This window comes from Porites lutea, chromosome 8 (genome assembly GCF_958299795.1).
Source record: "Porites lutea chromosome 8, jaPorLute2.1, whole genome shotgun sequence".
Lineage (NCBI taxonomy): Eukaryota > Metazoa > Cnidaria > Anthozoa > Scleractinia > Poritidae > Porites > Porites lutea.
The window spans coordinates 33,342,226-33,352,631 of NC_133208.1; the positions used below are offsets into that span (position 1 = coordinate 33,342,226).

Consider the following 10,406-nt stretch of genomic DNA (forward strand, 5'->3'; position numbering starts at 1 on the left):
GATTAGCGACGGCAGTAGGATCAGGAGATTTAAATACATATCACTTTCTTGACAACCTGGTCCAAACTTTTTTAAGCAGACTTTTCTTTGACTTTAGAAACTCTTCAATTTCCGCTTCTTCATTTATTTTTGCATAATCAGCCGCATCTTTACCATCTGCTGTGGTCAGGTTTACATCAGCCTTAAGTTCAACAAGCCTTTTAACAACTTTCATGTTTCCACGAATGGCTGCCAACTGCAGAGGAGTAAACCCGTCTGCGTCGAGGGCATTAATAACTGCACCATGCTCTACTAGAAGTTCCACAATTGCTACGTCACCGATTTCACAAGCAATGTGAATAGCTGTCTTGTCTTTTATTTCGACTGTATTTTCAGAATGAGCTTTAAGAATCTGTTCTCTCTTACTATCTGGTGGGTCTGTACCCCATCCTGATGCAAGGACAGTACCAAAATGGGCCACGTCCAGACTGCCACTTTTAACCCGTTTGTAGAACAAACCAGTCAAAGCCTTCTTCACTTCAACAAAGTGCCAAGCTGGTTTTCCTTTGTCCTTGCCACGCACCAGTATCAACCTATCATTTAGATCCTGTTTGTCCCGTTTCCCCACATCAGCATCGTTTTCTAGCAACATTTTGACGACGTGTTTTTGTTTGTTTTGAACTGCTAGATGAAGTGGAGTCCTGCCAGTGGCTGACTGCAAATTGACATTGCACCCTGATTCTATTAAACACTGTGTTATACTAGCAAACCCACCACAGCTTGCAATGTGCAGCGCTGCCTCTCCCTCCATCTGCTGTGCATCTGTATCAGCCCTAATCTTAGTTAGAAGGTGGGCAGCCATGTAATTGTTCCAGTATGTTGCCAATATTAAAGGCGTACATTTGTCTTCTTTTCGAGCATTTGTTTCCGCTCCAAGATCAAGAAGGGTCTTAACAAACTCACTGGAACATCGCACACTAGCCCACAATAAAGGGGTTCGATTACCCTTGGCTGGGAAATTGACGTCCAAACCATGATGCAAAACAAGTTCCACAGCCTTTTCCGTGTCATTGCTGTCAACACATTCGTGTAACTCAGTCAAAGTTCTGATCTTTTCTAGCGTTTCTTCACATAATCGCTTTATCTTCCCATGGTCGTGTTTTTCAAGTGTTGAGAGCATATCATGTGCAGTCTTTGATGGAAAAATCTTTGCGTTATTTGCTGTCGACTCGAAATTCAACTCTCTCACAAAGTCATCAAGGAAGGCACTGGCAGTTAATACGCCTTCAAAATTTCCCTCATAGACCATGGCTTGGAAGAGATTGAACCCTGAGCGTCGATCGACTGTTACGACGGCCATTTTAGAGAGGGACTTCAACGTGCTCTGCGATTGGATAAGAGACAATAATAGGGCCGTTTGAACGAGAGAAAATAAGCCGCGGTTTACTCTGGCCTCGACTTACATAAGACGCGAAAAGAACTGTTTGTGCGAGTAGGGCTTATATAAAACGAGAACTGCTCGTCTAAATGGTTCACGGCTTAGTTCGAGGCTAACAAGTCAAGTGATAATATAATTAGTTTTTTTGGTTCCTCGTTTTGATGTGCATTTTGAGTGAGCAAAAAAGCGAAACGATTCACTTTGTCAAAGAAACTGCGCCATATTTTCTTTGTCTGTTTTGTTTCAAATTATAATTCCAGTCAAGATTGGTATTACACTCCAAAACTATCAATCTATCAAAGAAAGATGGCAAGCGATTTACCGAATGCTCTTAAAGCGATGTTTCGGGAAACAGTCACACGTGCTTGAAATTTTTCACTTTTAGCGAATGGATGGCAGCAAATGAAAGAAGGAGGTCCAGGCCACAATAACAAAACAGCGCATGCGCAGCAGTCGTTCACGGCTTCAGCAAGCCGCGGACAGCGTTTTAGTCCATTTTTACGAACACTTTACGTCCAAGATAATCCGCAGCTTGGATAATCACAGCCCAAAACTCCTCAACAGGATAAGCCGCGGCTTGAATAAGCCATGACCTTAGCTTTGTACCATTAATACTGGGTGTTCACGTCTTATGTAAGCCGCGGCCAGATTAAACCGCGGCTTGTTTTCTCTCGTTTCAACGGCCGTATTGTTACTTACTCATTTATTTTACTTACTATAATCAAGATAAGAAAACTAACAGACAAATTACCACGATTCCCTTGTACTGAAAAATACGCGCTTGGAATTGTAATGAACAACACCTTAAGAGGCAGTTCTGGAGCAAACTGAGCTAGGGTTATGAATTAAAGGCACAATCGCTGATGTTCAAGATAAATAAATAAGAAAGAGTTTCGATATTTATTATTGTCTTACACAGGGTATGGTTTCGGGTTAAATGTCTTAAACAGGGTAGGATAAAGCGATTTTTGTCTTAAACAGGGTCAGGGTATGAGGGGCCGGGCCGCACCTCCCACCCAAGGATATTTCGAGTACCCCCCCCCCCCCCTCCCCGGAATTAATTCATACTCCATGGTGTAAGCAAACTGAATAGCACTGGCCAACGTTTATTCCCCCTCTTTCATACCGGTTCACAGTCAAAGACTTATTCGTAGAAACTGTTTGTAAGGAAAGCCCATTATTAGTGGTTTTATTTCAATGCCTACATCTTTGTAATACTGCCTTCCTATTGGGAAGCACTGGAGCAATTTGGACAAGAGTTTTCTGTTTTGAATAGGTAAGTAAACGCAGCTTCCTTACCGGCTGATGATAAGTTGGAGTAGCACCATATTTCTGGAGAATCTTAATTATTGATTGATGGTTGTGACGTTCAGCTTTCTGCAGAGGGGTTTTCTGAAACTAAACGACATTTTGACAAAAATGAAATATGTGTAAGAGGAGACTGAGATTTAATAGTTTTGGAGGCTGGCTTCATGTCACGAATGACTAAACCCCAACTTTCGCATCATTTTGCAGTGGCCTTTTGATATATTGAAGCTAACACAGAATCCAAAAATGTGACAACTGCTAACATCTTACCTAATTTTAACACATCATGCATTATCATTTTATTCAACCTAAGAAATGTATCAACATACCAATAGAATACCTATTGCATTAACATTCTATGTATCCTCCTATCCTTAAGGTGGCAGTCACCACTGAATACGAAATGACTAACTTACAATATCTGTCGCGTTGACATTTGCACCGCCTTCTAATAACAGTTTGACAACACTTTCTTGTCCATACCAAGCAGCAAGATGAAGGGGCGTCAACAAAAACTAAAAATGTGAAGAGGGCAATATATATAAGTTTCTTTAATCTATCAACAAATTAAAAAATAATGACTTTTGTAGTTTTAGATCACACCTTATCGCCTTGGTTTACATCTTCACCAGAATTAAGAAGCATCTTCACAACCTTTGAATTCCCATTAACAGACTCCTTGTGTAGCTTACTTCTGGATGCCTAAATCAAAGGTACTTTTTTAGAAATTAGGATGGAACGTAACCAGGGAAAAACTCCCAGTTGTTATAAAAAAATCACCGCCAAAAATATAAAAAGCCAGTGAAAATAACTTATAAATTAATCACCGGTTTCAATTTCTCTGACGGCCTTGTTTATTAATGATTACCAGTTAATGACCAGAAACAACCTGAAGCAGACTTCCTGGGAATCAATCAACCTCAGTGGAGACAACTTAGACAACAATGTTGCAGCGTTAAATAAACTGCTACAGGTACTCATAGCGCACCAGGAAAAAAACGCACAGACCTACCTTTGCCTCTTGTCCTCTCATTTCCCAGTCTGTAACTGTGGCCTATGCACGAGATAAATAGCGCAGTAAAAAGAATGTTAGCATTTTCAAAACTAATAACATGACGCCTGTTCCTCTTCTCTCTCTCTCTCTCTACCCCTCTCCCATACATCAGGCCCCAGCTTTTCAAAAGGTGAATAGCGCTATCGGCTGGATAAATTACTATCCAAAGGATAACGCAATTGGTTTTCGTACTACTTATCCTCTGGATAGCGACTTATCCGGTGGATAACGCTATCCAACGTTTAAACAACCCGGGCCTGCTCTCTGTCCTCGAGAGACGAGCGAGAACGCGCGAGCAAGCTGCGAAGCGCAAGTGGAGTGTCCTTTGCTGGCTTGCTCGCGTTTGACTCACGATATCCGCCATGTAGAGAGCTTGCTTGTAGGGTAAGTTCTTGTGGCAACTCGTTGAGAATTACGTTATTCAGATAAGGGGATGGGGGTAAGTGTCACGGTAGTAAGAATTATACGAAAAGAGTCATATGATCCCATAAAGGAGTAATTATTCTCCCCTGTAGGAACTGTGACGTACTTTTCTTTTTGAAATTACGTAAAATTAAACAATCTTATAGATCAGTATGGTGGCAATACTTTCTGTACTTGTAAGATAACGGAATAAGTGAAATAAATACTTTACCTTTTGAGAATCAGCAGCCGGCCCCTGAGACGTTTGCGTGCCTGTATCATGTGTTGTACCGGACACAGGAATGTCGCAGTGGCCTGTCAGAGCACGTCCTTCACGTAATGCGCCTGATATATCTGTTAAATTTCCTTCCGCTTCTGGTGTAGTTTGCTGACACTGTTGCAGTCTTGGTAAATGCGATATATAGTAGAACCCTCCTGAGGCTTCATTCGTGCACTGTAAGTCCACCTATGGAGAAGTGATTAATCAGTCCATAGTTAATAAAGTGGAATGGTTATGAAACCCGTTAGAACCCTTTTTCATATGTTTTTGTCATATATTTTTGTTATCTTGTTTCAACCTGAACTTACTCACTAAGAGAAACATCGGATCAATTTTATTCAGTCAATTTGTGAACAAAAGACAAGGGTTTGTTCTCGGTCAGGAAGCCTCCAACATAAACTACAGCACCGTTGGTTTCAACGTTTGCCGGCTTTCACAACCAGTCTCTACTAACTATGATCAAACCTTATCTGGGGAGTTTACACAAGGTCAGTTACATCATAAAGATAAATACAGAACTCGACAACCAAACATAATATGTGTCTACATAAGTAGTCTAGTAAGGACCGAATTAACCCTATTATGTGCAGTAATCTCCATAAATTGATCAGGTATACATTAACGCCAATAGCCTTAATATGCAGGATTTGTGCGCCAACAAACTGTGATCCAGAGCTAGAACAATTTGTTGTCCGCTATAGTTATGTTACGGCCCAATGACTTCGATTCACAGGCGATCGCGAGTTAGCGTTTTTTAATACTCCTTGGACAACATGAATCTTCCAATAAAAACTTTTCTTAGTTATTAGTCACCGATCAAAAAACCAAGAAAATCATCGGTATAAGAATAATTGAACAACCTGTCAAACCGGTTAAACCACCTAAAATCAACACGCGCTGTTATCTTAATGCGAATTCCTTACATTTCACTTGCGAGATAGAGACAAAGGCTATGACGTTCTCGGCGTTAATGTATACCTGCGCAAAAAGGGGTCAGTTTGGTCCCCACTGTACTACTTACACAAGATCAATACAGTGCATCAAAAGATATTTTAAAAGCTAATCTTCATACTCACTGGACAAAGATTGATCCTATAGACAAGCCATTCTATTCACGTTTTGATAAACTGTGCTTCTTTAAAAAAACTTGTATTTAAATAGGGTTAATTTCAATAGAATCTTTTCTATAAAAAAAATTGCGTTTGTGAGCAAAAATTAACAGAGAACTTTAAGGTTCATAAGACAATCAAGACGTCATGTGTCCTGCTTAAAAGCAAATTTGTATTTGCCTTAGTCGAAACAAAGTTAACAGCAAAGTAGTTTTGATAATCATCTAAATTTACCTTGCCTTTGTAGCCGAGCCTGTAAGTACCTTCTGAACCAGAATGCCATGCGACCCTAGCTGCACCTGTTGGGTTTTCCTCCCATCTTGTTATCTCTGTCACCGTTCCAAACGTCCCAGGTCCACCATCTTCATCACCGTATTGCCAATCCGGTCCTCTTGTGACTTTGGTGCCAAGGAAAATCCCTCTTACTTGAATTTTCTTTGTTTTGCTTCGTCTTCCTATCGGTGTTCTTAATTGTTGTTATGGAGAGAAACAGTTAAGGTAACGAGTTAAGAAGACGTCCTGTATACCGTAGCTGATTAAAGTCGGTGGCGTTTATGAAATTTTTAGCGCTTCTGATTCAAAATCACATATCTTAAATCACTGACAACAAAATTAAAGTAAATCTTTTCAATGATCATGTGCAAATATTATGTAAAACAACAGTTTTAAAGATACAATGCTTTTTTTGTTTTTTATGTGTTACTGAGTCGTACCACGTACTTTTTTTCCATAATTCTCGAATAAACGCAAGATTATTGAGATTGGGTGAAGTGTTTACTCCAGGGAGGCATTTAATCGAGTAAAGATGATACATTAAGTCATTAAGCGTCTTTCTTTGCAATACGATTTTATGGCAATGAATATTATAAAGGGTCAATTTTGTCCTCTGGTACCTTTGGCCAGGATGACCATTATAGAAACTTGTTTCACTGCTTTCAATTCTTTCACTAATGTTGTAGTGAGGTGAAGTTGTTGTTTTGGTTGCTGTTAAGGCGACTTTGGATTACACATTTAACAAGAAAGTGTAATGTATTTGTCTTTCAGACTCACCCGCCTTTTTCACTAGTATCAAATCTCAGGAAGCGATGATCTCTGTCATGTTTATCACGCATGTAACATGATGTGCACAAGTCAACAATTGATTCCTTACAATCTAAACAAGTCCATCGTAATCCAGCTATTGGACATTGCTCACAAGCTTCGCACGTTGTCCCTCCATGCGCTATACCTAGAAGCAAACATTAACAATGCTGCCATCAAGTTATTTGCAAAAAAAGAATCACGAAGAAATTCAACTCCGATAAACTTAGATCGTTCTACAGCTAAACTTTGTTTATACGGACACTTAGGGGCCATAGACAGTGTCCGTAAAAGGCGGTTCACGTTATTGAAGTAAAAAATACCGTACACAACCTTCTATTTGAATAAAATACCAAAATTGTAACGAAACAAAACAGGACATTAGCATCGTCAAATTAAACGTCTGTAATCTTCACAAATCCGTAATTCCGCGGACTGTGTCTACGGAAATACTTAAAAGTCGCTGATTTTGTACATTACTTAATCATGAACCGTTCTCTGCGTAACTCGTGTGATGCCTAAATAGTCTGAAATTGGCCTCTACAATTTATTCTGTCCGGGGAAACGTAGTGTTGGGGACACAGACATGCTGTTAATTATCTGAAGGGTTTTTTTTTACTCGTTCAAAAAGGACACATTAACTTCACGGGGGAGGGGGAGGGGGTACTCCCTATAATGGTCCCTATACTGGGGAGGCTCCACCCGAAAGGCCGGTATCTTTTTCAAGCCTCATATACATGAAAGGGTAGCGATTTCACTCGTTGAAGTACCGTAAAATTCCGAAAATAAGCCTCGGGGCTTATATCTTTCAAAGACCCTTTTTGAGGGGCTTATTTTTGCAGGGGCTTATATTCAGAGGGGTTTATCTACGGAGGGAAATTTACGTTTCAAAATCGATTGGGCTAGCCTTATAGTTGGAAATAAATGTTACCGTTTTTGCTTTATTTTACTTTGTATTTGAGGGCAATTTTCCAAGTACAAGCACCCCGAGGGCAATTTAAGTGAGGGTTGTGCGTTACCAGTTTGGGGGGCTTATATTTGGAGGGGCTTATTTTCGGAATTTTACGGTATATAAAAGGGGAGGGAAATCTATCATTTGGGTCTCTGAAAGGGCCCAAGAGGGCTAACAGCAGTGTTCTCCAGAAACGTTTGAGTAGCCAGCTCCCAATGCAAAGTAACTGGTGCCTGACACCAAGCGCCGATAGAGCGCGAGTCTGTAAGGGGGCGGGGGGGGGGGGGGGGGTGGTTGGGCCATGTTCCACTGGAAAATTAAAAAAAAATAGAGGCCCAGAGATGCAATGTGATGAATTTTGAGGCTTACAGCAACAGGAAAATCAAGGCCAATTTAAGGCAGCTACACAATCCACGAGAATCCTAGTTGAAAGTAGCAATGTACACTTTTTTTTTCAAAACACTTGTTTGCATGCAAAGTGTTACATTGATTCCAAGGTATCTTATTTAAAAATATTTTGTCACAATGACTCACGAAAAATCATTCGGTGAATTTATCGATAATACCATTAGCAAAAGGCAAACTGTCATACACCAAAGAGCTTTTATTTACGATAAATTATTGTTTTCGTTTCCTTTTTGACCTTCCGAAAAATTCAAGACAAAAGGTGCAGGCAGTTTTTTTTTTATGTTTTGAGTAATAAAATTAACCGTCACTTTGGAAAAGAGTAACCTGCGAAACTTCCGACCGCCCGGGCTTCTGGAGAACACTGGCTAACAAATGAATTTTATGGCTTTATAAAGTCGAGAGGACGTTCTATTTTTGTGATTGATTCCTATTTAAAAGGCAGTGTATTTACAGCAGTTAAAAGGGATGTAAAGTTTCAAACAAGGTATGTGAAAGAGGTACCATTTGTCAATAGAAGGTATACGAAAGGGCTACCTTTTTCGTGAAAAATGGTATATAAAAGGGTAAGGGGTTAGACCTCGGGGCGGATCGGGGTGGAGCCTCCACGTACAAACATTTGTTGAATACCCCCTGGGGTTTACTTTATTAAATAAAGTGTCCGTATTTAATAGGAGCTGGCCTGTTTTCTATGAGAATCTGTTGATAATCGAGAATGGCCAGTTTCCCATCATCCAAACACCTGGAACAATCTGATCCGCATGCGTACACGGAAATGGAGGTGAGAGGGAAAGTGTAGCTTCTGTTTTTTACGTCATTTTTTCTTTCGCTTTCTTAAAGCCGGAAGATATTATGTACGCAAAAATAGAACAATGGCAAAACAAGCACAGTAGTAGCTGAAAGAATTGTCTTTGTTTTTTCAGTTACATGGAAGTTATAACAGGAAGCTTCTAACTGGTTGCAATTCAGTATCAAGCTTCACTACTATAAAAGCACGTTTCAAAATAAAGCAAACCCTACAAATTATCGGCTCTAAACCGAGTACAGTAAATTTTCGCTATCTTACCGATAGACGCATTATCCAAAACAAAGATTTGTTGCTGGTCGTGATGCCCCGCACTGTACGTTTCCTTAGTTCCCGTGTCCCATTGTATCACTGCTGTATTGTCCTGCGATAATATGAGCTCAGTAACTGTCCCTACAATTCCCTGAGTGCCTTCAGTATCAAGCGACCTGCATCCGAGAACTCGAAGGCCCACGCTGAATGTACTGGCGGAAAAATTAAATTCATCATTCCTGTCTTGTGTTAAATAAGAATTTTTTGGGACAAACGACAATGGCTTAGACGTGGTCGGCATAGGGTTTATAGAAAACGGACGAGCTTAGAGACATTAGACAATGGTTTGAGGGAGATAGCTGGCATGACTAGTAATAAGAAAGTTAAGTCACGTGAAACAATTAAAAGACATGCGTGTGAAGCTCAAGCCCTCGCATGTTTCAGATATCTGAAACTATTTAAGCTTATTTCTTTAAGTAAAGAAAAAAAGAAGTCGAAGGCAGGGGAGAATCTCACTACAAAAATATTTTTAGGGCTTCGTTATGCGTTGAACGCGTAACAATGCCAGAAAAGGCTGTGCATGCGTAGTGAGCCTTTTCCTCAGTGCTGACGTCCGTCACAGGCCACAAGGAGCTACAAGGAGAATTGGCATCGTTTATTCTTTTTAGGAGTTTCATTCATTCTTAGCTACATGCGAGCTGGATTGCTCAAAATAAAACCTGAATGCAAGGCTGGCAGGGCTGATTTACCAGCATCCGAGGCCAATATTTCGGTTTACAAAATTAGCTTTCCTCAGGAGGTAATTTAGTCTGCTACACAGCCGTTTTTAGTGTCGTCACGCAACTCACCTCCTCCCTCCTCCTCCTGGGGAGGAGCGTTGCGTTACGACACTAAAAACGGCTGTGTAGCAGACTAGAGGTATAGTAATTTTGTTAGCCGAAATATTTGTGCCAAACAAGTCAGCCATGCTTTTCGGTATTGCCCGCCTTTCATGACTCTTGCATTCAGTTTTGTTTTAATTTCCACTTCGAGTGACCTCTGGTTCTAGAATCTCTACAATAGAGATCCAGCAAGAAGGGACGAGTCAGTTTAATTTTATACCGAAGTTGAGGTTCGCGTTGAGTAGAACCTGCTTCTTGAATTTTAAAATTTAGCCTTCAAAACTTTAATCTCGCACCCACACAATACCGCCAACTACGCAGGCTATTTTTAAAATTGTGATACTCACCCTGGTCTGCGTCAAGATCATACAGGCAGCTACCCCTCCCCAGTTTTTACCCTCTTCTAAACATGACGTCAATGTTCAAACTCGTGCCCTGGGGACGAACTGCGTCAATGTTAT

The 10,406-nt window shown here is 40.4% G+C and overlaps 1 protein-coding gene across 1 annotated transcript; it reads right to left on the bottom strand.

Annotated features, from left to right (window-relative positions):
- Positions 1-22: 22 nt before the first annotated feature.
- Positions 23-4,507, bottom strand: LOC140946457 (uncharacterized). Its single transcript, XM_073395580.1, has 6 exons — positions 4,414-4,507; positions 3,738-3,779; positions 3,329-3,427; positions 3,142-3,240; positions 2,717-2,815; positions 23-1,363 (listed from the first exon to the last, which is right to left on the bottom strand). The coding sequence occupies exons 2-6, from the start codon at positions 3,756-3,758 to the stop codon at positions 41-43; spliced, it is 1,641 nt and encodes a 546-aa protein (XP_073251681.1). The 5' UTR covers positions 3,759-3,779; positions 4,414-4,507; the 3' UTR covers positions 23-40.
- Between the last annotated feature and the right edge of the window lie 5,899 nt (positions 4,508-10,406).